The 27,040-nt window shown below is 36.9% G+C and overlaps 2 protein-coding genes across 14 annotated transcripts in view; one reads left to right on the forward strand and one right to left on the reverse strand.

Moving 5' to 3' along the window:
• Positions 1-233: 233 nt before the first annotated feature.
• Positions 234-26,489, forward strand: LOC133520508 (2-acylglycerol O-acyltransferase 2-A-like). Of its 4 annotated transcripts, XR_009799766.1 has the most exons (8): positions 8,124-8,372; positions 8,600-8,827; positions 9,248-9,691; positions 11,238-11,328; positions 11,536-11,644; positions 12,538-12,729; positions 15,442-15,616; positions 25,071-26,489. XR_009799766.1 is itself a non-coding variant. In XM_061854971.1 (6 exons), the coding sequence occupies exons 1-6, from the start codon at positions 407-409 to the stop codon at positions 12,693-12,695; spliced, it is 1,056 nt and encodes a 351-aa protein (XP_061710955.1). In that variant the 5' UTR covers positions 234-406; the 3' UTR covers positions 12,696-13,276. The 4 variants fall into 4 exon arrangements, 3 of the variants coding, with proteins under 3 accessions (XP_061710955.1, XP_061710956.1, XP_061710954.1); XM_061854971.1 differs by lacking the exons at positions 8,124-8,372; positions 15,442-15,616; positions 25,071-26,489 and adding an exon at positions 234-432 and having other exon boundaries at positions 12,538-13,276; XM_061854972.1 differs by lacking the exons at positions 8,124-8,372; positions 15,442-15,616; positions 25,071-26,489 and adding an exon at positions 238-436 and having other exon boundaries at positions 12,538-13,276.
• LOC133520506 (uncharacterized) overlaps positions 13,424-27,040 on the reverse strand; it is a 39,748-nt gene continuing 26,131 nt past the window's right edge. For 2 of the 10 annotated variants that reach the window (XM_061854957.1, XM_061854956.1), the window contains 20 exons: positions 26,575-26,889; positions 26,175-26,489; positions 25,637-25,825; positions 25,069-25,209; positions 22,365-22,685; positions 21,752-21,934; positions 21,327-21,377; positions 19,815-21,125; positions 19,300-19,530; positions 18,058-18,189; positions 17,652-17,975; positions 17,380-17,568; positions 17,043-17,180; positions 16,733-16,837; positions 15,930-16,244; positions 15,689-15,845; positions 15,440-15,606; positions 15,030-15,356; positions 14,765-14,944; positions 13,424-14,685 (listed from right to left, as the gene is read on the reverse strand). In XM_061854957.1, coding sequence (XP_061710941.1) covers positions 14,498-14,685; positions 14,765-14,944; positions 15,030-15,356; positions 15,440-15,606; positions 15,689-15,845; positions 15,930-16,244; positions 16,733-16,837; positions 17,043-17,180; positions 17,380-17,568; positions 17,652-17,975; positions 18,058-18,189; positions 19,300-19,530; positions 19,815-21,125; positions 21,327-21,377; positions 21,752-21,934; positions 22,365-22,685; positions 25,069-25,209; positions 25,637-25,825; positions 26,175-26,489; positions 26,575-26,889 — 5,279 coding nt within the window. In that variant the 3' untranslated portion in view covers positions 13,424-14,497. Of the gene's footprint in view, positions 14,686-14,764; positions 14,945-15,029; positions 15,357-15,439; positions 15,607-15,688; positions 15,846-15,929; positions 16,260-16,732; positions 16,838-17,042; positions 17,181-17,379; positions 17,569-17,651; positions 17,976-18,057; positions 18,190-19,299; positions 19,531-19,814; positions 21,126-21,326; positions 21,378-21,751; positions 21,935-22,364; positions 22,686-25,068; positions 25,210-25,636; positions 25,826-26,174; positions 26,490-26,574; positions 26,909-27,040 lie in introns of those variants that run through there. The other 8 variants (XM_061854966.1, XM_061854964.1, XM_061854961.1 and 5 more) reach the window with 7 other exon arrangements.

Here is a 27,040-nt window from a genome sequence, read left to right on the forward strand (position 1 = left end):
TCCGCCACAGAAATGATTTTTTTTTTTTATCTCAGACTCAGTGCAATATGGAAGCCGGGACCGGATAACATCTTGATGATCAACGGCACATCTCGATTAAAATAAATGGTCAGTTTAAAAAGTGTTGGTTATAATTCCGCCACAGAAATGTTTTTTTTATTTCAGACTCAGTGTAATACGGAAGCCGGGACCGGATAACATCTTGATGATCACCGGCACATCTCGATTAAAATAAAACTATCTAATAGAACGAGTTCTTAAGTCCTTCAACGCGACATGTGTTGATAAAGTTCATTGTTATTAGTTCAGTTTGTTAGTAGAACTTGCGGCGCGCTGCCGTTCGCTTGTGTGGTGTGTTTTATGACAAACAAGATATTAGTAAATCAACATAGTTCACGTGGTCGCAATGGAATTGATTACAACTCCAATCAAGTGCGTAAGTTTTGTAATTTTACTATAGGTGTTTATTTATTTAACCTTTATTGCACAAAAGAAAACCTTTAATACAGTACAAAAAGCGGATTTAGTGCCATAAGGCATTCATTACCAGTCAACTTTAAGGTAAAGTAAGGAGATTGTTTATGGTTCATTTTTCGATCCTTTTAAAGCTTAAACTGTAAACAGTTCTCAGCCCTAAAGGATAAGAGCATTTCTACTAACTAAATAGGTGCCTACCTCCTAATTTAATCAATCAGAATATACCTGAATAGTGAAATGTATGTACCTACATTGAGCCGAACCTTTACCGAGGACCGAGTTAAGCTCTTATTTAATCATCATCATATCACTAGGTCATTCATCCCATTCATCCCTAGGTACCTAGATTCTTAACGTAGGTAAGCCTCTAGATTTCTCATTTATAGTCGGTTAACTACGTTTTAAATGGTAAAATGCGAAAATAAGGGGCGGAGATGAAAAATAAGCTAAACATAATTTATTTGTAGGTGGGTATTAGGCATTAATCATCTCAATGTGTCAAATTGTTTATCAGCGTCTTTTCCGGGTAAATACGTATGTAGGTAAATTATTACAACAATGTATGTTAACATAGGTACATACCTACTTGTACTTAAATGAATATTTTGAAATAAAGGAAAATTTCATTTTTGATACAAGCTTTTATCGCTGACTGTACTTTTATTTCCACAGGTAAGCCAGGCAACTAATACCAGTGTTGACTGAACGTTAATTAGAATTGAACCGTAAATTGTAACCGTCCGTTACGGTTTACGGTTCAATTTGTAATGGTTAATGGTCAATTCTAATTAACGTTCGGCCAACACTGACTAATACTTATTCAAAAAATTCTAATAACCCCAAACACAATTAGGTATTAAGTACGTTGTTTTATCAGAGAGTTCCGGGAAGTGGGTCAAATTTATCTTGCAAGATTTGACCCGTACAAACACAGTTAGATATATACTTACATACATCGCAAGTTAAATTTAATATTCATAAAAGTAGCCAAGAACCTCACCAAATATCAACAAGGGGGAGGGGGGCCTCAAAAAGTAGCCGAAAAAACCTTCCGTGATTTGTGCACAAGCCCTTAGAAATATTATAATCTTAGAAAAACCTAAGTATAGATGGCGTCTATATTTTGATATTTTTGCACAGAACGAACATCAGTGTCCCGTCTCAATAATATTTTAGCAATTTTGATTACAGAAATTGCGGAAGTAGATGGCGCTGTCAGTCGCCGCTCTAAATGGGGGCCTACCGCTAAAACCGAAGTTCGCAAATTGCGAGCATCTTTCTCACTCTAATTAGGTACGTCTGAGTAAAATAGAAAGATGCCCGCAATTTATGAATTACGATTTTCGCGGTAGTAGGACAGGACTGCTGTTATTACCTATCGCATAATGCCCGTACACTATGTTTCAACGTTATCTACTTCAACGTCTAAACTGTAGTTAAAGTTAACTACACTACCTATGTTGCACTACTCTACGTGACATTGTAATCTATTAAATTGTTGTAGTTGTAACTCATTACAACACCAGCCATGATTTTATCTACCTATGTGTGGAACTAGGTAAGAACGGCTGATATCTAAATGGGTTAATTCAGTCTTACACGTTCGTCCTTAATTGGTTGTAACTCAAGACTAAATGCAAAGAGTCATTGATTGTATAAGATATTCATAGTCTTATATCTACATATTTTTACGTTAGAAGGCTATTAAGCGATTTTGCTATCTCGTTTCACCATATGCGGCGTCCAGCTGTACCCCTTAGATTGACCTATGTGACGTTAATATGTGTATGTATACAAGTTAATAGGCATAGCATAAGATAAAAGCGTGCTTAGTATTTGAAAGCTAAAGCTAATGAAGGTGGTGCTTGCTGTATGGCGTACATTACGCAGTAACTCTCTTTGTCAAAGGTTGACGTTTGACAATTCATAGGGAGTATTACTGCAATGTTCAGCCGCCAGAGTTCAGCACTAGCACCTATAACAATAGAGTAACTAATACATACTGTGCCTTAAACTGTTTTTTGACAAGTGCATCAAGGTGGTTTGTTTACAAAGGGCTTACCGGGAATCGCGAAAATCGAAATTTAGTCATGTTCCTCTTTATCGCTGGAATATGCGAGAGTGATAGAGAGGTAAGATAACGACATTTCGATTTTATTGTTTCGCGGTAGACCCTCAGATTGTGATGGATTACACAGAGTTTTGCGTAATATTCCCTATTACCACAAAACATAACAAGGCAACGTGTAGTAAAGCCATCTAGTTTGTGTGTCAAACTTGGAGTAAGATTCCTTCTTCTCAAGTCAAGTTTTTGTCTACAATACACCTCTTTTACAAACAATTACTCTTTGCTAAACGTAAGATGACCAGCGCTATCTGAATTAATGGCAAGGTGGAGAATAGGTCATTTTAGTTCTTAGACGCCTGTTTATTACTAAGATGAAAGGTCAGCCGCTATCGGTGACGGCATTCCTGTTTTCTTATTCTTTTATGCGTCATTTATCGACGGTTAAACACAAGTCATTGTGCCATGCACTAACGTTTTTGTTAATATAACAAAGCCAAAGCCTTCGCATATTAAGTACTACTCTACGCTTGTTACGAAGAAAGGATAAGTTTGGTAAAGGACGCTAAGCACAAAGATTTTTGTACATTGACCTGCCTGTTCCTAATATTATCGCAAGCGCATAAAGATATTGCTGCCCCGCTCGTACAGTAGCATTGACCGTCGGTATCATGGGCGGGACAAGACAAACACTTGTACGGAATCCCCATACTTCTACCTCACTACTACTGTTTTTTTATGATATAGGAGGCAAACGAGCAGACGACGTTTCACCTGATGGTAAGCGATTACCGCCTCCCATGGACACCCGCAACACCAGAGGGATTGTAAGTGCGTTCTTTAAGATAGGATGTTTGTTTTGCCCCGAGCAAAATAAACTATGTTCATCTCATCCCACCTTACCTTACTGCCCATAATAAGAATAGTACATTGTGCAACGAGGAGGGTAAGTAAAATATTGACACTAGGGTGATAACAGCCGCAGGCTGGAGGGAATTAAAGACCCGAGTTTGCAATATTCCTACCCTCGGAGTTTGTACACAATGTTTTTCATCACACTTGCGAAGAAAAAACTAAATTTTAAGCGAAATAATTCTTAAATACGGTGACATTTCTAACATTCGTCCGCCATATTGTCATTGTTTGACAGATTATTAGGCATCGAAGACACAGACATATCTGGCATTCAGCCACGATTGAAAATTGTATGAAAATATTTTAAACGGCTATTAAATTTGAAATTAAATCTTTTTAAATATAAACAAAAATATTAAATTTCAAACGTCAGTATTTTAAAAGTAAACCTACATGGTTCGTATGAATTAGTGACAAAAATAACTCCCACGGGAACTATATAGGCCTTTGTCTTTTAGTACACCTGCATGAAATAAGATCTTTTTCGAGCAAGATTATAATAAGAAGGTAGATAGGGTAAGTTATTGTGGCCGAAATCGAAAACTTAAACCGATATTTACTCTTTTCGCCAATAAACAGCGAGTACCTATGCTGCCCCCTGCAGTCGAATACACTTAAACACAACCTTAGCTTCTCTTACTGATACGATAATTAAGAAATGGACTTTGGGTCTAATACTAGATTAGGAACTTTACCGAAAATAATTTATTTTATCGTTACATTGATGATTAGTATTTCCAAGGCGATAAGTTTTAAGTTTAAACAGCAATCGGCGAGATAGTGGTCCTGATAGGATATCGAAGCAATATTTAAACCTGACAAGTGTTATTGACTGATAAAAGTATGAACATTTTGTAACTTGCTGCCTGATTTGGCTCAAGTGTGTTGTTGAATCTAAAAGTGTGTTAGAATATGGATTTTGGCGAAATTTGGGCACATATTAAAGATGGTTTCTGGTACGTTACATACGTAACTTGTTTAAATATGCATATTTATTTTCACCACACCAACTGGCAAAGGTCCTCTTAAGTATTCAGATGCAAATTTTGAGTTATTTCCTTATGTCAGCTGGTAGAATTGACTTTTAAACATTGATGTACGTAATAGGGGTAGATGAGGTACCAGGCGCTCGATCGTGAGCCACAAAATATAGGTTCCGGGACCTATATTGAATTAGTCGTACGGGTGACGCTGAAGTGTCAACATTGTCATCAAATTCGATAAAATATTGCCAAAGAATGCCGTGTTGCGCCTTTTTCCAGTGCCTCAATAGCTCCAAGCACAAAAACAAAGCTCACGGTATCACTTTTCATTCGTAAGTACTGTTATAACATTTGAAAACATATTTTTTTCTAAATAATATTTAAAATTTCCTTGTTATTGAGTGAGCGCGACAGCTAAATTATGCATTACCCATGTGAGAAACACGTTTATCCGACTGTCAAGTAAGCATGCATTGTAGAGTCAGCAAATTTTTTATAAATATGCAACTTTTTAAATCATGTGCTCCTATTCCTTGAAACTATAGAATGTAACCGGTTTTTATTTTAATATACGAATAACCGGTTGTTAACCAAAAATCCAGTTTTTCTGATAGTATTTTTAAAACAATATCTTGCATTAACTTGAAACCCAAATATCGGGAATAGTCCATCAAAAATTACTAAATAGTACTTGTACAACAATAGGAAAACTATGGACAACATTTTTAACCAGAGCTTGGATTTACAATTTTAATATGCGAGTTATAGTGTAGTTTTAAGATGTATTTATGTATGTTGAAAACTGTGTAAAAAATATTTAGAACAGATATTAAATCAATCAAATTTAACCTATTTATTTACTTCCTTTTATCATAAACAAAAGAAATAAATAATAATCATCTCTATTTGTCAAGTAAAATGTATGACGACTTGTCTGGCCTAGTGGGCAGTGACCCTGCCTATGAAGCCGATATTCCTGTCCCGGGTTCAAAGTTCTGATGATGGAATCCATGAAGAATTGAGGGAACACCTAAAATCTTATAGGTACACATATAGTGATTGTTGTAGTTTTTGTCTACAAATTAAGCATTTTCATCCAAAAACTGGCATTTAGTGTAGTGGAACTGCTGATGATGAACAGAACGAAACTCCCTAACTACGTATTTACCGTTTGACTATTTGTTTTAATTTGTCCTCTTTGTAGAGCAACTAAGGTGATGAAAATGAAAACGATGAAAATCAGAACGAATACTTTAAATTGAACATTCTAATGTAAGGGCACGCTGCCGTCTCAAATCGATAAAAGTGGGACATTGCTAATTTCGCCTTCGATAGGGAATGATTTAAAAAAATATAACTTTTTGCAATTTTTTTAACTAAAAATGAGTATGAACGTTAAAAAAATGAAAACTATTATGTTTAGAGAAAAAACTTTAACTTATTTCTATTTTAAAACGAGCTGCAGCAGTGGAAATGCCTAGCGATTGAATTGTGAAAATTAAAAATGATGTTCGGTTTCGTTTTTGATACAATTTTTTTCTCTCCATACATTATAATTTTCTTTTTTATACCGCCCTCTACGCATATTTTTTTTAATTGTATAGATAAACTATCGGTTTTACATATTTTATTTAGTGTGTTAGCGAAAAAAAATTGTTTTCCATAAAATAAATAAAGTGCCTATTTATTTTAATTTCGTATATATTTTATAAATATTTGTTTCCTGACGCTACCTAATAAAGACCGACGTTGAAGGCGCTTATTCCCATGACTTACAACTTGTCCAATATAAGTGAATCCGTATACGTATCGTAACTATGAATAAACAAGGTTCACACATTTATATTGGTTCTCTTGAGTCGTGCGCTCGGCGAACGATTGGAATATATAAATACCAGGAGTAACTACGAATTACCAGTGATTACAATATTGTCTCTTGTCAAGCGTACCTGTCTTTTCCGAAAAACCATCAGAAGTGAAACCCTGAAACCTCGAGATCCCTATCAACTGAGATCATATCGTTATACTGGTTTTCTCGAGGCGACACGTTAGTTGAACATAGTGAATAGTCGACCAGGGTTTCAGAAGTAAAAAATGAGGGTCAATTTCATGCTTTAAAAATATGATAGTCAATAATTTGATATTAATCTCAGTGTAACTCGTTCGCTCAGATATTTGCTTGAGAGAGACGGTCTAAGATTAGGTAATATCAAATCATTGATATTTTTTAAAAATCGAAATGACTTAATATCACTTTAAGACGACAATGTAAGAAGTATGTACGTCTCGCCTACACATTTGTATAATGTTATTAGTTTTTCTCTGTTGCACCTCGAGGAATACGCAAAATATAGGGGTCTCGCTTGCGCAGCACTGTTAACTATATTTGGTTATCCTTGTTGCTCGTTGTGCACATGTACATTATAATGGTGTGCAGTATTTGCAAATGAATGGGTGCTGGACCAGATTTTAGTTTTGTCAACTATTAACGTCACATATCTACCCCTTTTACTTACATCAATGCTTTTAAATCATGATTTTGAATGAAACATTTTTTATTTGATTTGGTCTGATTTTTTGGTATTTCATAGTAAGTATTTTCCTCGCGTTGGCGAAAAATTTTGTGTTGCACTCGGAGGCAAAGTTTGCTTAACCGCTCGTGGCTTGAAATCCCGCTCCGCCCATGATTCGCTACGCTTGTGGTTCAATTTTGGAATCTTTCGCTTGCTCGGGTATCAATATTAGCACGAGTGGTTAAATAACAACTTTGCCCCCTTGTAAAACAAATATGTATTACTCTGATGTCTCTGCTCGACTTTCAAGGACGGATTAAGGAGCAATCATACTGGGTCATTCACGGTTTGGTCGCCAAATGAAAACTATGTGGTTGCTAGGCAACTGACCATATACTGCACCATAAAACTCTTATAATGGTTTGTAAATATAGGTATTAGGTTAGTTGGGGAAGAGGAACACCAGGGCATTATCATATAGGTACCCGTAATGTTTCTCTTGTCCCGAGCCAAATAAACGACCAACGTTTTTAAGTTCCATTTATCCTTCATGACCTTATAATATATATTAATATAGTATTAATTTTTACATGTTTGTTTATTTATATTTTGACGAGTTTTCCTCTTGTACGGACTTTGTTTTTTAAATTATAATTAAGAATTAGATTCATTTTGCCTGCTTCTTTGTGATGAACTGATGAAAGCCAAGCACTAATGTAGGTATCCACGGTAAATTATTCACTTCTTGTGTACAGTTGCCGACATGCAGATAGCTTGGCTATTGGACTATTTAAGTATATATAAAGGGAATGAGGCATCATTATTATTGTTGGCTTCAATATTATTGATTCTAGATCTTAAATGACTTAGGTTTTAGGGTAACATTACCTGTGTGTAGTATTTATATTCTTTCTCTAAAAAAGCAAAATCTCAAATTATCTACCAAAGTCTCGTTCGACGTTTGTTTTTCAAAGTTCCGAAAGTCCCATTTCAAAATACTATACACGTAAAAGGATCGGAATTGACTCATCTCATTATTAAAAATCATTCTATATTATTTCCCCAACGCATCTTATAAATTCGCGTAAAGATTTTATATTACGTACGTATATACTTATCTTTACGGGTTCTTTATTTCTTCACAAGACTTTCATTCGAATTACCTACCCTAACGTCATGGCGCTAAACCAACGCGATTAGACAAACTCCTAACTAAATCAAACATGTTATTTTCACCAAAAATACTAAAATAATTTCAAAATGTAACAAGAAAACACTAACTTTAAAAGCAGTTTTAATCACCAGATTGTCATTTTGTAATTTTTATTTGAGTGCAAAAACTATCCTTCCGTTGCCACTTCCGTTGTTGGGTAAAAATAACAAAATGTCAAGAAGTCCAAAAAGCAAGACATATTCAGGGTAAGCCAAGTACCTTTTATATTTCTTTCACATCCCAAATATGTAATTCAACCGAAACACGTGGAAGACGAAGAATGGGTAGGTACCTATATCGCGTACCTATCGTCCCGACTGGATAGCTACTATAAAAAAGTCAATAGAGTTGTGTCTCCTGTCCTGACGCTGCCTGACCTTAACTGCCCCCTAAAATAGACATATAAATTACCTTTAATTCTACTTAATTTCAGGAGCCTATCAGACGCCCTAGGCATGCAATGGGCGCCACGCGATCTTCCCATGGCGCGGCGTCTTCAAACCCTTGGCGCCATTGGATGGATCAGCCTGGTGCTATTCGGGGAAGCCTTCGCCATCTACCTGTTCTTCAAGCTGCTGTACTCGCACTACTGGTGGCTCGCCATCATGTACTCCGTGTGGATGCTGAGGGATATCGACACGCCGGCTAGAGGGGGGCGGACGTGTGTATCTGGAAAATTATCCATCAATCATATAGTAGCTAGACACCTGCCTCAAGGATGTAAAACAATGAAGGATTTAATGGACGCCATTCGCTTGGCAATCCTATCCCTGATGTTAGCGTTTCTGATACCTTGCATCTTCAATAGTACTCGCGGGACCGCTCTTTGGCACTTTATCCGGAAAATTGGCGTTTAAACGGGCATTTGGGTTAACCTCTGCCTCTGGCTTTTCAGCACAGAGGGTAAACTAAGCTCTGTTGACATTAGTCTAGTTTCCTTGCGATAGTTACGATGTTTTTCTTCGCCGAAGAGCACCCAGTGAATATCAAAATCGTAACATTAGTTTCAATTATATTAATTGGTTCCAAGTGTAGTGTAATGTGGTGTGTATCCCCTGTAATCTTTGTATATTTGTTCCAGGTTTGAATGGGTCAGAAACTGGTCCTGGTGGCGTTACTACCGCGACTACTTCCCCCTCAAGCTTGTCAAAACGGCGGAACTGGATCCTTCCAGAAACTACCTCCTCGCGTGTTTCCCACACGGTGTGGTCTGCACCGGGGCCTTCGGGGCTTTCGCTACAAATGCCTTGGACTTCTACAAGATATTCCCAGGAATGAGCTGCAATATGATCACATTGGGGGGTCATTTTCTAGTACCTTTCTTCAGGGATTTGATTCTTGGGCTGGGCGCTTGCACGTCGTCAAGGGAAAGTTTGTTGTACCTGCTGGATAAGAAGAAGCATAAAGGGAACTGTGTGGCATTGATCGTTGGAGGGGCTGCTGAGGCTTTGGACTCGCATCCTGGAGAGTACAGTGTCATCCTGAGCAGGAGGAAGGGATTCATCCGTATCGCGATGACATCAGGGTAAGCGTTATAAACTAACTGTGCCTATTTAAGTAATTTGTCTAATTGTGGGCAATGAGGAAGAATTTCACTTGAAGTCGCGCGCGAAAATGTAAGTCATGCTAAGCAGTCAAAGTCCCAGAGGAGAGGGGATATAAGTAAGAGACAGCCAAATTTGTTCTAAGGAAACACGAGGCCGATTTTAAAATGCCTACACAACATATTGATAGAGAGAGATTGGCACATATAAACTTTTTTTTATACTACGTCGGGGCAAACAAGTATACGGCTCGCCTGATGGTAAGCAGTTTCCGTAGCCTATGGACGCCTGCAACTCTAGAGGTGTTACACGCGCGTTGCCGACCCTAACACTCCGCACCTTGGGTGCCTTGAAAACCAGTGCCGCGTCTAACAGACACGGCTTATGCTGAGCGGCATCGGCATCCTATTTCGTGTACGTGACATTATTTACTTTGTTGTTTGTTGTGTTTGTGTGTTGTTTTATCTGGCAACTTTATACTCACCCGCAGGAGCACAACACTATGAGTAGGGTCTGGTGTTATTTGGCTGCGGTATTCTGTAAGGTGGAGGTACTTTCCCCAGTTGGGGTCAGGGCTATAAGCGTGAAAATCGAAGTTCGTCAATTGCGGGCATTTTTCTCTGTCACTCTAATTACGTCTCAGTGAGAGTAAAAGAGAAAGATCCCCGCAATTTAATTTCGAATTTCACTTTTCGCGGTCGGCCTCCTGCTCTAGATCTGGAATGACATCCGCTGTGCTGTACCCTAACACTCAAAGCGTGATGACATTCACAGTACCCATACCTCTTTTAAAAACTAATATACATTCGTTGTTATAATTTATCGTATTCGCTGGAGTTCACTTCACTGATTTTATCTAAGTATCTAACTAACGACCTTTGAATTAACCCTTATCAGTAAATTAGTACCTAAACTTTGCAACTTATTTATAACTCGGTACATATATGTTGTTTTTGTTTTGCTTAGCAGTGTTTTGCCACAAATCTAAATTTTATTGACCCGAGATTTGCGCTAATTGTCTATTGACATTATTTGTTTGCGGAACCATTATAATATATTGTACATACATATATTGTTTATTAAATTTTTTATAGCTTGGGGTCAGTTTAGCCAACTATTTGAACCAAAGTACACGCGGTAAAACCAATTTAATCTGGCAAATACCTAGAATAAGACATTCTTAGTTCTTACGACTTTATTCAGAACATCACTTTACATGCTTCTAATATTTTACGCTGATATCAATAATTTGACTAAAGTCTGAATGCCTCTCAAGTTACAAATTAAAGGAAGCATAGTAAACCATAAATTCGTCTAAGTGCTAAGTACCTACCTTCTTCTTGTATATTAATCATCTCAAAATTAATCGATTATGACAATAAAACGATCGATTAATTTTAGACAGAAAGTAAGTTCGATTGGGTTAAAAAAATTGAATTGAGCGATTGGAGGATTCTGTTCTGAAAATCGAATAATCGACTAGTGGATTAATGGACCATCGATTTATATCGCTAGCTTTTATTGCAGAGCGCCCCTAGTGCCAGTATTCTCATTCGGCGAGCCCGACGTGTTCCGGCCGCTGAACAACCCTCAGGACAGCTGGCTGAGACGGTTCCAGGTAAGAAAAACGAAGGCAAAATCGTGACGTAGTTTTGGTCTTAGAAAGAATTCTGGGCACTTGCTTCACCAGTATTTTTAACTCGAAATAAATTAAAGCGTAATCTGTGTAAGATCCTCCTTTAGAAATGATCAGAACTGCTTACTTTTGATATAGTTGTAATTTCTGGTACGAATCTGTTGAACAACTTTAAAACCCTATTTACAGGAATCGGTACGGCGGTGGACCGGCATTTCGCCCATGTTCCCCGTGGGCCGCGGCGTATTTCAATACAATTTCGGCGTGGTGCCGCTCCGTGCACCTGTCACCACTGTAGGTGAGTGAAACCCGCAGGACAGTTTTAGCAGTAAAGGCTGAACTGATCATTTGTAGACTTTATCTCGTAGCAATAAGGTTCACGCATGGTCAATTATTGAATAAACGATGGAAAGGTTCCTCGTGGGATATTCCAGTACATTTTCGGGTTGGTTTGAGGTCTGTCTCAGGCACGCTTAGGCAGTGGACTGTACGCATGCGGGGCGGCGGGCGTGGCGGCAGGTGGCGCGGCAAGCGACTCGCCCAGGGCCAGATTTAGGGGAGGGCAACCGGGGCTACTGCCCCGGGCCTCCACAAAAGAGGGGCCCCCACAATAGAGAATTCGGAAAATTTACCATTTTAAATTTTGGAAAAATTTGGGGCCAGTGGGCCTCCACTCCTTTATTGCCCGAGGCCTCCAGACCTCTAAATCCGGCATTGGACTAGCCGCATGCGTCCAGTCCGCGGTCTTAGGTACCCTTTTTATGTCTTCACTGACTTCCCGGTTCTTGCTATACTAAATCAGCATCGGGACCATTTCACGTAGATCTGACCATTTCTTGAAGAGTTGCCTTAAACAGTTGCCTAGTAAATTTGTAAATTGCCTTAAACAGAAATAAATAAAAAACTCTGAAATACTTGTGTAGGTACAGTCAGCGTCAAATACTTCGTAGCAGTCAAAGTGGCCAAATAGTTCGGTACACCATACTAAATATATGGTGTACCGAACTATTTGGCTACTTTGGTTGCTACGAAGTATTTGACGCTGACTGTACCACACGAAGATTTGTAAAAACTTCGTAATTTACTCATGGGATCTTCTTTAGCCACTATTATTCGAGGTTATGTTTAAGAGGTAACACGATGGTATACTTTTCGACTTGATATACTTACTTACAAATTGTTTTCTTCCAGTCGGCACCCCCATGGAGGTCAAAAAAAATCTGGAACCGACCGACGCTGAAGTGGACGCAGTTCACGCGGAGTTTACCCAGAGACTCGTGGATCTCTTCGAAGCGGAGAAGCACAAGTACTTGAAGAACTCGGAGAATACGCATCTGGTCATTACGTAACGTGAATATTTTACAAGCCATCCTGGAGAAGCAGGTTATAGCACTTGTACTTGTTAGAAGCAGTTTAAATTGATTTCTACCAAAATATAAGGCACGCTAATATTCTGCAATTTACATATTTTCTAATTAAACCAGATGTTTGAAATTGGGTCGATCACCTATTTTGTTAGGTTAATTTTAACCTGACAAGAGATAATTAACCCAATTCAATTTCCTAAAAAATATCGTGTAGAATCTAGGATTACTAATACAAAATCTGATTTTAACTTGTTACAGCAATCAAATCATAATATAGCGTAAGGGATAGCTCAATGGTATTAGATAGATACTTTATTCTATATGAATAGACTGATAGTTTAAATTAATAATAAGTTCTTTAAAATGGATTATACCAATAGAATTATCTGGAATATTTTTCGCCCGAAGCTTTCTATACAGATTTTGGATAATTATTTCAAAATTAATAATATATTTTTGGGCAAATCTGTTTTAGACCAGCTATGACATCATGAAATATAAAATATAATTATGTTACAAGTGAAATGTAAGATACAAATATATTTTCGTATGTTGCTACAAAATGAATTGTTTTAGTGATTTGAACCTCGAATGGCTTCCACTTGTTCCTATCATAGTCAATACTCTGCACAAAACAAAATATTGCACAATACTTACCCGTTTATTTGGGAAAGTACATAAAGTTCAATGGGAAAAATTAAACCAAAGTCCAAGTTTTACTATTTTTATTTATATTATGTACATTTTATATACAATTTTATCATCGAACGCGCGCGCCTTTTTCCGCGCAGACTCTTTTGAGCATATAACACATCGTAACTGCTTAATGCTTCCCTTATCGTTCCTTTATGACGGTATCATTATAATTATACATATAATAGCGGGAATGATACAGAGAATATCGGGCATGCTACTACTATACTTTAAAACTTAATTATACTAAGCTGAATGATTTACGATAGCGGGATCATCGATATAAAAAAGTTACCAAATACACGAAGCAAAAAAAGGAGCAGTAGGAAATACTAGGTCGCGACGTAGATTATTGGCTACAAATAAAGGATTACTTAGAATAACCATAACTTACTTTAAGTATTGTAGTATCATGCTGATGGCAAGATCCCGCCTATTAGGCAGTCACTAGAACAGAGCTCGAATACAATGTCACAAAAAAATAAAAAATAATACAGTCGCCAAAGTAACAAATAAAGTTGACGACATTTAAATTGGTGACATTGCTGAGGAGCTCGAAATCACTCAAACGCAAACTTATCAAAGACTCAACGAAAATAAGAAGGTTGTAGATATCGATAGGTACAGGATCAATACAATCGACCGAAACAGAAACATTGGAAAATGGTTCATCGCACACTAAGATCCATACAGGCAATACTACCAAGAAGATTACGAACAGTCTTAAGGAAGATAACAGCAACATTTTCAAAATGCTAGAAATAAAAAAACTTACTTGAGTATTCTCGTAATTAGTAAAATGATGAACAAAATTTCAAAACCAAAGTACCCTTAGAAAACTTAGCCTATTGTCAATCCAGTATTGCTTTGTCAAAGCGAGTTCTATTATTTCGTAATATCTTCTAAAATATCTATCAAAGAAAATGTTTGATCCCAAGAACTAAAAAATTGTCTAATCTTATTTGATCCATCGTGAACAGACACTTGATGGGAGAAAGTTGAATGTCAATGGATCGTATGTCAAAGTCATGGTAAGAAATCCAAGCCTGAAGGCGGATAAGTAACAATCAAAATAGAAATGTAGTGTTGTCTCACGCCTGCTTTGGATGCGGTGCCGGCGCCGGCGGCGCGGGCTTGAAGCACTGCAGCAGGAACGCAGTGTACATCACGAACGCTATTGACAGCGCTATTAGAGCGTACATGAATATGTTCAACTCTGGCTGTCTAAATCGATTCTTCCGAAGCCAGTCCAGCACTTCCTCTTCGTTCATTGTGTCGCCTTTAAAGATGTAAATATTTTATTAATGTTGATCACTCGTATAAAGCACACATAAAAATTTAATTAAAAATAATCTTACCTCTGTATATACTTGGGAATCTCTTTCTAAAATACACGATAGCTGGTAATTTAGTGACTCCCCATTTTCTTGCATATCTTGGGTCTTCCATTTTTACGAAGGTTATATCTAAGTTATCTGTTTCGCTGTCAATATTTTCCAATTTGTCCAATACAGCGCGACTTTCTGGTGATTTTTCGTCTGCAACGAAAAATAATAATATTTCTGTTAATATTTATTTATGGTGAGTATAAATATTAATTTGATTAATTAATATAATACTTACAGAAATAAACAGCTAAAAATTCGTTTTCCTCCAGCAATTTATCCAACATTTTGCGGTTGACCTCCTCAATTTCATTTTTAATTTCAAAAACGTCTTGAGAAGTTAGCCAACTAAGAACCTTATCAACTTGATGGATGTCACCATCATAGAGCATGGGTATTTGTTTGCGGAAATACACTAGAGAAGGTATATTAATGACGTTGTACTTTGCGGCCGCTTCTGGACTGGCTATTTTCACAAAATCGATACCAAATTGATCTACTTCACCGTCTATTTGTTCTAGTGATTCGAGTAGATCTTCACACTCTTGACAGTCTTCATCATCATCTGTAATAAAAAAAAAATACTTTAACCTTTTCCGTGTTTACATTTTTCAATTATTTAAGAACTAAGCAAATTAAATTACTTACAGAAGAAGACGACAAGTAAATGCGATTCAACTAGGAGCCTCTCCAGCATTCTCTCGTTTACGGATTCAATTTCATCTGCAAGTTCCCGATTTTCATCGTCAATAAGCCATTCAAGAATTGATTCTTCATTCTGCAGATCGCCTTCAAAAAGCAGTGGATTGCCGTTCCTAAAATAAGGTTTGTTGATTTAGTTTGTGATATATTTTAGATTTACACGATCAAAGAGTTCTATTTTTTTTGTTTGAATACCTGAAGTAAACCATCGCCGGGAATGTCTTGATAGAATATCGTTTAGCTAATTGTGGATCTTGTATTTTCACCATATGAATACCGTAAACGTCGCATTCATCGTCTATCTGCTCTAGTCCTTCAAGAATAGCGTCGCAAATATGACAGTTCAACTTGTCTGGAACGCAAATTTGTGAAAGATAAGCATGTCGTTGGCATTAGGTATTTCTAAGTCGTGACATTTGAAAACAGAGTTACTTACAAAAGTATACTGCTAAGTACTGTGTTTCTTCAACCATATTTTCTAGCATCACTCTCGTTATTAATTCAATTCGGTCTTCAGTTTTCTGTGTAATCAACCATTGCAACACTTCTTCCTCCTCCGCCAGAGAACCTTCGTACACATTCGGAACATTGTTCTCAAAATACACCAACACTGGGAAGTCAGTAACTCCATACGACTCCGCTATAGAGTAATCTTGTGTCTTCACGAACTTTATTTTATGTCGGTCACAATCGTCATCTATGTTCTCCAGTTCTTCCAAAATGCCAGCGCATTGCTCGCAGTCGAGCGAATCTGAAACGGGCACATCTATTACCAATTAAATTGTTACGACAGGTTGTCAGTTGTTAGCAATTAAATGGGGATTGGTGCTGTATCTCAGAGCTTGCACGTAATTTATTAAAACTACGATAGGATATGACTAGCTAGTACAAAGATGGCGAAATAATGTTCAAAATTTATTTCTATTTTAAAAAACATAGCACTCATCAAATAAGATTCACCATCCCTGGTCTAGTGACTAGATCTAGAAAAGTCCTCGAACTCTACCTACGAAGACACTACTTACGCTACTATCAATTGAAGTAAGTATTAGAAAATAAAATGCAAAACAATGGAGATAAACGTATATACAATGCAACAGTCTAGAAAAATTACGCATGCACGTGCAGTAAAATTCTTAGTAATCTCTTAAAATGAGACTAAATACAGGGGTGTAAAAGGTGGTTTGGTAGTAAAATCGTGATTTTTCTAATTAAAGGGTTGTTCAGGGGAAGAAGTACCCTCTTCCGGTGCCTCTTCGTCTTCCGGATCTTTTTCTTTTTCTTTCTTTTTCAGTGCTTTTCGCATTGCCTTTGAATTGCATAATTCACATAACGTTTTGTTCCCTATTAAAAATGTTTAACGGTTATTTATTTACATTAGATACTACTATTATTGATTCTGTACCTGTAACAATGTATTTCTCCTCCCTGTGTGGGTTAATATTTCAGATAAAATAATATAAACTAGTATTTTTAGTGTAGCGTTGCATGTATTAGTTGTGTATTGTACAGTGTTAATAGTGTGATAGAAATCAAAGTCGACACTTACAGAAGTACACAGCAAGGGATCCTTCCTCTTCTATCAATTTCAGTAAATCTTTACCCTCAAGAGCTTCAATTACATCTCCTGATGGATTTTTTTGAGTCAACAACCAGTTTAATAACTGATGTTCATCGTAAAGATCACCTGCAATATTTAAAATCTTTGTACTAGTTTGTTATTTATTTATAAGATTGCTGCGCCCTTGTATTATGTAATTTATGTATGACTGCAATAAATGCTTTTCTTGTCCTGTCTATATCATACTTAAAATTGTAGATACATCCGACAATAAATCAATTTTGTTTGGTTCACGTTAAATAGTGAATGAATTACAAGTATTTACCAGCGTAAATTACAGGGTCTTTAGATCCCATTTTGAAGAACAGCACAGCAGGTAAAGCGAAAACTCCAAATTCCTTGGCCATCTGCTTGTCGTCAATCTTGACAAAGTTGATACCGGCGCCGTCAGCGTCGTCATCTATGTGCTCTATCTCCAGCAGTACTCTGGGACACTGTTTGCAGTCATTACTGTCTAAAACATGTCATATGTGCAATACCATTGAAATTATAATGAACCCTCTATTTAATATTCATCACTTCAAACTGATAACTCACAAAAGAATACTGCTACATAATCGGATGTCTGTCGTATCTTCTGAAACATTTTACGATTAACTTTTTCTATGTGATCCGTAAGTTCCATGTTTTCCGGATTGGTCAACCAGTCCAAAATCTCTTCCTCGTCATCCATGTCTCCATCGTAATTGATGTATTTGCCTTTCCTGAAGTAAGTAATGCCGGGCGGATTGCGGAAACCGTATTTCTTAGCCATCAAACGATCGCTGCATTTTACTATTTTGATGCCGTACTCCGATGCTTCGTCATCGATTAGTTCCACGTACCTTAGGATACGTGGACTCTCTGGATCTTCTTCTCTATCTAAAAGTAGAAATGTCGTCAAGCAAAGACTTCGCTTTTCAAAAATTATATAAACAAGGCTGTAAGACTGGTAGATACTTACAGAAAACAACTGCTAAGAATTCTTTTGTGTCAATATATTTGAACAATTTGTCTCTTTCAATATGTTCAATACTTTCATCTTCCTTTTGTTTGACCATCCATTCCAGCACTTCTGATTCATCCAGTAAATTACCTAAAATATTTCCATCGTTACTAATTTGCTGAAAAAGCTGTGTAAAATAACAAATGAATTAAGGAACCCACATCCATTTTAATTATATTTAAAAAAACTCACCCGTTTACATCCAATAAACGTCATGCTCGGAATATACTACAGCAATACCATGCTGACATCATTCGTAAATTAATGAATAATGATAAGATTAAGTATAATAGAAATAAGTATTTATTAAAACAAAAAAATATTGATCCAGCGCCGACTAAACAATAAATAACAGTCATGCGAATTTTCGGTCAAACAATACAACTTACATATCGCCATATATTGTCACTCAATGCCAGCACCGATCAGATAAATAATGGGTTAAAAACTTAAATTACAAGAATTGTACGTCACCGGCATTGCGTTGGTGTAAATCGAAAACAAATTATTTGATAAGTTTTGTAGAAAATAAAATCTATGTTTATATTCTAGAAAATACGTAAAATAGTTTATTAAATCTTTTACAAAATAATGAGATTCCATGAAGACTAGAAAACTATATGAACATGAAATCCTTACAACAATAAGTCTTTCAGATGACTCGGCAAAATACAATAAGAAATGCCTTCGTGTTGTTGTTTCCTCTCACTTTAATTTAAAAATATTGGAATCAATTTACAATAATTATAACGATTTATACATCTGTTCATAGTCACAAAACGTCCCAATATTTGGTCTTCACATGTTCAATTATATAGTAAAAAAGTATTTTTTAAAGATGACAAGAATGGTCCGTATTCACATTTGGTAGAGTTAGTGCTGATTTGAATAAAGTTTGCTGATGTAAATACAGTCCATTTGAGTTCAGTTAAATACAACATTCAACCCTGTTATGTGCTTGCAGGGATCAAGGGACACGAGGTTACAGAAAGCTAGCGTGTTAATGTGCAACAACCGATGCAACGTTAGGCTGGACTCAGAATTAGAGGTGAAACCGTATTGCAAGGACTAAACGTAACATTCGTGTCCTCTTGATGGCCGTGCACTTTCTTGCGGCAGTATCAGATGATAAATACTGCTACAAGCTATATTCTAACATGTAATTTTACCACCACCAAGTAGTTTCAGACCCTTGTGAACCTTTTTTTCCTTTTCCCTTTTCCGGCTTGGCGAGTGCTTTCGACCCCTTGGCGGCCTTTTCCTGCTGCTTGGGGCTTCCCTTCTCGAGTTTCTTGGCCGGAACCTTGGTCGGGGTGGCTTTTGCTACTTTGGTCGGACTTTGAACTTTAGTGGGACAGCACTGGTAGGGTTCGTAAGTCATTTTTGGGGCGGCCGGTTTCGCCCCCAATCCAATGTAGAAACAGCGATCGCCTGCAGTCAGTAAAAATCTCTTTTATAACCCGTAGAAACCTTAATTAGAATAGTTAACTGCGAGTTAATGCGCGTATATTTTGTTATGCGCTGTCTAGAAAAGATGATTTGTTAGTAAAGGTATAAGAGTTCTGAAAACATTTATTGGTAAGCGCGAATGACTGCAGGCGACAGCTGGAATGCTATGCTAGGACCCATGCGAGTTCCTTAACTCGACCATGCAGATGTATGTATGGGGTACGTCCGTGCCTCCGTGCAGGGTCTCAGGGCCAACCTTCATTTACCTGTAAACATTCGTTTTATTCTACCGAAAAAACTATCGTCTTCATCGTCATCGCCATCGTCGTCGTCCTCATCATCATCATCATCTTCGTCGTCGTCGTCATCATTATCGTCGTCGTCGTCATCATTGTCGTCGTTGTCATCGTCATCGTCGCCATTGTCACCGTCACCGTCGTCGTCATTGTTTCGCAAATTCTTTCTATACTGAATTCTTTTCTTTTGTCTCGAATAACTGTTGCGTTTCTTTTTAAATTTTACGCTGTCTTCGTCATTGTCGTCGTCATCGTCATCGTCGGCGTCATCATTTATTTTACGTTTTTCTTTACTCCCTGAATTACTACGGCCTTTATTTATTTTGGAGGTTGGTTCATCATCGTCGTCGTCGTCATCATCGTCGTCCTCATTACCATCTTCGTCATCATCATCGTCGTCATCATCATCTTCGTTATCATTCTCTTCACCATCACTGTCATTGTCATCGTTGTCGTCATCAGCGTCGTCATCGTTATGTTTACTTTTCACGGAGTTTTTATTTACTTGGATTTTTTTTGAATCAGGACCGTGATTAATTCTTTGATACTTATTTGACATGAGTTGTGATTTATAGCTTCTATTATCATCCTCGTCGTTATTGTTATCATCGCCATCATCATCATTGTCGTCATCGTCATTGTCGTCATCGTCATTGTCGTCATCGTTATCATCATCCTCTTTCTTACTATATTTGTTACCAGGAATACGGATTCTTAATTTGCCGACAGTTTTCCATGTAGCTTCTTTATTTTTTCTTAATCGTAGTAACTCCTTTAATTTAGACCCTTTTACTTCATTTTCCTTATCATCATCGTCATCTTTGTCATCATCGTCATCTTCATCGTCGTCATCATCATCATCATCCTCATCGTCATCATCCTCATCGTCATCATCATCATCACTGTCATACTTATCCTCATCATCATCGTCGTCGTCGTCGTCATCATCATCATCATCGTCACTGTCATTGTCGTCATCATCATCGTCGTCATTATCATCATCATCATCGTCGTCATTATCATCATCATCGTCGTCGTCATTATCGTCATCGTTATTAATTTTCAGTTTTACTTTCCCATCTTCCTTCCTTTTACTTTTTGGATCACCGGGGAATCTGACTTTCAATGTTCCCATAGTCTTCCATTCTGTTGGTTTTACCCTTTTCGGTGTAATTTTGTTATCCACATCTGCATTTCCGCCATACCCCGAGGCTTTCCTACCATCTGCATTGGCCTTCGATTTAGTATTAGCTCTATTTTTATGTCGGTTGCTATCTTCACCTGCAGGCATTAGTAACTGTCATGCAAAATGACATAGCTCAAACATCCAGCATTTTTAGCGTAAAAAAATAACAATTTTATATTTAGAAGTCTCTTTAGAATGATGTCATGCACGTAATATTGAATATAAGTAATATAGTTTCTAAGTCAAAGATCATTTTATCCTTAATTAAAAATCTAGAAATGGATGTGGATTCTTACTTTTTTGATCTATAAGCCACTGGAGGACCTTATTTTCGTTCTTTAAGTCACCTATAAACAGGATAAGGAGTTAGCATAGGAAATATTTATATGAAAACTCTTCTCTAAATCCATTGATTAGGAATTTAGAAAAGTTTTTCGGTGAGGAAATTATTTTGTACTTTGATTCGTTTGTTTGTTACGTGGTGTACCACGGTTTCATAGTTTTAATGTGGTTAGCTTATGTACATAATTTAGTAGAGTAACGTTTAAAAAATTAACAATAACATTATAAATTATTAGCATATTTTCTCACTCTATTTATTATTACTTGGCGTCGTTGAAAATCCTTTTTAAAAACATAAGGATTATATCTAATAAAATATAATAATATAGGAAATAAAAAATCAAGATATTGTTTTAGTTATTAACATATTTCAACTTACCATCGTACATGATCGGAACACCGGTCTCATAGTATACCAGAGCTGGGAAACTGAAAATGCCAATGTCAGAAGCTAGTTTGGAGTCCTTGGACTTGACGAACTGAATCTCGTATTTGTCTGTGTCGTCGTCAATTGTTTCCAACTCTTCGAGCACTTCGTCGCAGGTATCGCAATCATCACTGTCTGTAAAATAGTAAACGACAAATTTTAACTAAAATTTCCCCCGAACATTTAATGTCCTTAAACCTTCTCTACCATGTCAATGACATATTTATTATGTCAATGACAGGAATTGCTAAACTTCCATAATAAACATTTACTGCCTTAAATTTTTGAGCTTCTTGTGCCTAATCACGCATTACTTCGAATTTTTCACGTACAGCAACCAAGTACGGAAATACCGAATGATGATATTTCGTACATAAGTTCCGAAAAACTCATGGTACGAGCCGGGGTTTGAACCCGCGTCCTCCGGATTGCAAGTCGCACGCTCTTACCGCTAGGCCACCAGCGCTTATTTATAATATCTTATTAAATATTATAATATCCTATTATATATTTATAATATCCTATTAAAACTGAAAATGAAAATAAAATCGATGTGGATACTTACAAAAGAAGACGGCAAGATGCTCCACATCAGCAATTAAGTCCTTTAAAGTCTTCCTGTCTACACTCTCAATAACGTCAGGCTTAGAGTCAACCAATTCCAACACCCAAGACAAGATATCTTCTTCATGCATCAAGTCGCCTTCATAGATGGTCCTGAATTTGTGGCGGTAGAAAGCCAAAGCCGGCAGTTCAGGTAGGTCGTATTCCCTCTCCACTCCTTCATCAGAAATCTTGACGAAATCGATGTCTTTTTCTTCGCACTCGTCATCGATGTTTTCAAGCTCGCTGAGTACTTTTTGAGATTTCTTGTCGCCCTCCTTGTCTGGAATAATGCAGAAAGAAAACACTTACCCCTTATTCATAAACGTGTACTAAAGTTACGATGACGCTGATGATCGTTTGTCCCTTTCCATCATACCAATACGTCGGAAAGGGACAACAGATGATCAGCGGCATCGTAACTTTAGTACACGTTTATGAATAAGGGGGTAAGAGATAATATTTAATTTAAAATGTTATTAAGGGAATGGAAATAGCAAAATAAGAGAATAACATGACAAACATAAAATAAAACTAACAATAACTAACATTATATTCCATACAAAAGCCGGTGATCGTAGAAAGCGTAGCTTCCTCGCACAAAGAATTGCTGCCAGCATCTAGGGCACCATGCCGGGGGATAGTTTTTAATAGTTTATTTTAAGATTAGTTTTATTTATTTTTAGTTTGAAGTTTTATGTTAGTTATTTATACCTGTTAATTTTTGTTTCCAAGAGCATATATATTACATATCTTCTATTCTACTAATTTCCTCAAGGTTAACTGGAAGCGATCGCATACAGGGATAAGTTCGCCTTTGTTGTATTTAATTTACTCTGTAACTGTGTTTTTCGTTAGTGTCCGACCGAAGTTTCGGTAGGTTTCGGCATAAAAATCATGTTTCGGCCGAAGGTTCGATTTTGGTGAAAAACTGCCGAACCTCTCGGTTGCACCGAAACTTACAACCTTGTACTTTCGCATCAATTTTTTAGTGTCAGGACTATTCAATTTACTAAGCGGACACCCAAAACGGATATATATTAATAATATAAATCGATTATTTGGTCTAGAAACGTTTTATTTTTATAAATGTAAAACCGAATAAAACGGAACCCAACGATATAGAAGAGAGATTTTAAATAAATTGGTGATTCGAAATATACTCGGATGTGCCGCATCAATGCCTGCATATACATTTTTTGACGTTCATTTGTTTATTGTTATTCATTTAAATTATTCTAATGTTTTACCTTCTTCTTTTTCGTTTTTATGCGATAAACACAGCGTTGAACGCATGCGTCAACGGAATGTAGGAAAAATGTTAATGCGCTTACCGCTGCGTTTACCGCGTAAAACAATGTAGTGTCATTACTCATTAGATTATCTGATGTAAAATGGTTATGTCTATGCGGCAAACGCTTGCGTTTATTAACGCTGCGTTTATCGCATGAAACAACCGCGCGCCTAAGTTTATCTTCATAATGCCCCAGTATCTACTTACCTCTAATTATTTTATTCATTTCATTAGCCCCACTGTCTGACCAGCTTAGTGCGGTGCTTGTCAAATCAAGCCTTTTGGCAGTAAAAGTAGGCATAGCATACTTCTGATGGATGGCAACAAATCGTTATTTGTTACATTCTTTTCTGTAAAAGTCGCTACCAATAAGTTCCTGTTGCATAACAGAATGCACTTTTTAAGCCACTGAAATAAACTGGCTGTCAGACAAAAACTTTTTCCCGAAATTTATCTCTTTTTTATGGATTTCTCCACATCGGGTACATTTTCTTCTAAGACAATGTTGGATTGGGGCCATGTTAAATTATTTAAGTCATATTTTTCGTACATTTTGCCATCCATTAAAATGCAACGAGATTAATTTTTTTATTAAAACCTGTACAGGTAGCCACGATTACTGTCTGCAATTTTCATGGGATTTTTTTGCTTTTTATATTTTTATGATATTTTAAAATGTACCTACGCTAGCCCCTGCTTTCTTAGGAATTTAGCGAATGAATATTTTTAGATGTTAACAGCCGCATGACAGTACTTCGGTTTGTGGACTGGTCGGGCCGCTTCTGGGCTGTGATTTTGTAAAATCTTTTAGGTCGGGCCGCTTCTGGGCTGTGATTTTTAAATTATTTTAAATTAGTAGATTAAAAGAGGTGTATGAGTGTTTGCTCAGTAAATTTGAACAGGCCTTATTGAAGCTTGTTTGCTGGTGACCTTTAAAAATTAAAACTTGGGATAACATACATACATACATATTTATCACCGATTTTAATCTCAAGATATTCTGGACAATCATACTTCTACTCATACTTCTTTTGTTATTTTTAGGGTTCCGTAGCCAAATGGCAAAAAACGGAACCCTTATAGATTCGTCATGTCCCGTCTGTCGGTCCGTTTATGTCACAGCCACTTTTTTCCGAAACTATAAGAACTATACTGTTCAAACTTGGTAAATAGATGTATTCTATGAACCGCATTAAGATTTTTACACAAAAATAGAAAAAAAAAACAATAAATTTTGGGGGTTGGTCACATGCAACCAAACGCATAGAGACAGTCGGACATGATGAATCTATAAGGGTTCCGTTTTTTGCCATTTGGCTACGGAACCCTAAAAAGACGAAATAAATTTAAGTTTCAATTATTTGATACTTACAGAAAAATACAACGATGTGGTCGTTTTCAGCGAGGATCTTCTCCAGCATCCTGGAGTTGACCTCCTCGATTTTGCCGGGGATCTCAAGGGTGTCTTCGTCCGTCAGCCATGACAGCACTTCATCCTCGTCTTCGATGTCACCTGGAATTACCAATTTAATAATTTTTATTGACGAATATAAATAATACTTCGTCTTCCTTTGTATTCGAAGGTACAACCATCAAACAGAGGACAAAATATGAAATGGTAGTCAAATTTGGTAATCCGTTCATATAAATATATATATATATTTTTTTAATTTATGACTAATTTAATTATGCTGATGGACAAATAATAGTTTGTACACCCAAGGTGTACTCGTAATAAGTCAATTCAACAAGTCGATAATCAACTGAACAAATTATACAAAAATTAAAAAGTAGGTACTTACTCGGTTGTCAAATAACTTACTTGACATAAATTTTATAAGCTAACTACATAAGGACAATTTTCTGTGTAGCCCAAGTTTGAGTACGGAAATATTTCAACAAGACTTATTTCAAACACAATAATGGCTACGATTACTGACCCTTGTAAATGAGTGGGTCCTTGTTCCTGAAGAACACGAGCGTGGGGAAGGTCTTGATGCCGTACTTCTTGGCGAGCGCCAGGTCCTCAGTGGTGACGAAGATGATGCCCGTTTCGTCCAGCTCGTCGTCGATGTTCTCCAGCTCGTCCAGAATGTTGTCGCATTCATCACCTTCTTCACAGTTGCCGCCTGGAATTAATTGGTTTTTGATTAGATATTTTGCTTAATTTCTTATTGTTGACTATATTTATTTTTAACCTCTATAATGCCTAAAAAAAATATCATACCACCATACTTTAAAATAAAGTTTAATTAAGAATTTGTTACTGCAAGATTAAACGAGGATATATAGTTTAATCGGGAAGCCAACGTATTGCCGTTGAATTGGTATATACCTTAAATGGGCATTAATTAATGCACGTTTATATCTCTATCCTGCGCCTGATGTCAGCAGTTGAACACGACGCTCTGCAAAGAGTACAACGACAAAGAAGAAGATATCTCTATCACTACACAAATTATGTAAAAATCTACTTACTGAAATAAACGACCACATATTCGTGCTCTTCGATAAGATCAGTCAATATCTCATCAGTAACCTCCTCGATGGTAGCGCTGTTCTTCTGTTCAATGAGCCACTCCAATACTTCATCTTCATTCATTAGGTCACCTTCGTAGATAGCGGGGATGTTCTCTTCGAAGTATACGAGAGTCGGCAGATGGTCAATACCGAATTCTTTAGCTTCATTCTCGTTGTCCATTCGCACAATAACGATACCTTCCTTTTCTAGTTCATCATCAATATTCTCTAGTTCGTTGAGGATTCTTATGTCTTGTTTGTCCTCTTTGTCGTCTGAAATATTTAAAGTTTATTTAAAAATTTCACACGCTTAAAAGGTAAAATATAACACTACTTCTTGAGCATTTTTTATACTTACAAAAGATAACGGCCAAATACGGTGTACTTTCTATTAGCTTGTCCATCATCTCATCAGTGACTTCAGGAATTTCACTATGTCGCTTCTGATGTAACAACCAGCCGAGTAATTCATCTTCCTTCATCAGATCGCCTTCGTAGATGTGAGGGATACCTTTCTCGAAGAAAACCATAGTTGGAATGGATTCAATACCATATTCCTTGGCTTCTTTATCGTCATCAATCTTGACGAAGGCAATGTCATTTTGGTCACATTCATCGTCTATGTTCTCCAGCTCAGAAAGGATCTTTTGACTCTTCTTCTGGTCCTTGTCGTCTGAAATAAATTCGAAGAACTGTATTTCATTTTTATGTCAGTTCTTCACGGGACAGTTGAGAACGATTCAAGACATTAATCATCGGTGAAGTAATTTGTGAATTTGGCATTGTTTCAAACTGGCCAATGTTAAGGCTACGTGAGTGTGAAG

This window comes from Cydia pomonella, chromosome 8 (assembly GCF_033807575.1).
Source record: "Cydia pomonella isolate Wapato2018A chromosome 8, ilCydPomo1, whole genome shotgun sequence".
NCBI lineage: Eukaryota > Metazoa > Arthropoda > Insecta > Lepidoptera > Tortricidae > Cydia > Cydia pomonella.

Excerpts from the sequence above, each read along its gene's own strand:
- LOC133520508 (XM_061854970.1), top strand. The coding sequence starts at position 8,338 with ATGTCAAGAAGTCCAAAAAGCAAGACATATTCAGG. Across the intron at positions 8,373-8,599 it reads AAAAGCAAGACATATTCAGG|GAGCCTATCAGACGCCCTAG; the intron begins GTAAGCCAAGTA and ends ACTTAATTTCAG. Across the intron at positions 11,329-11,535 it reads GCTGGCTGAGACGGTTCCAG|GAATCGGTACGGCGGTGGAC; the intron begins GTAAGAAAAACG and ends CCCTATTTACAG.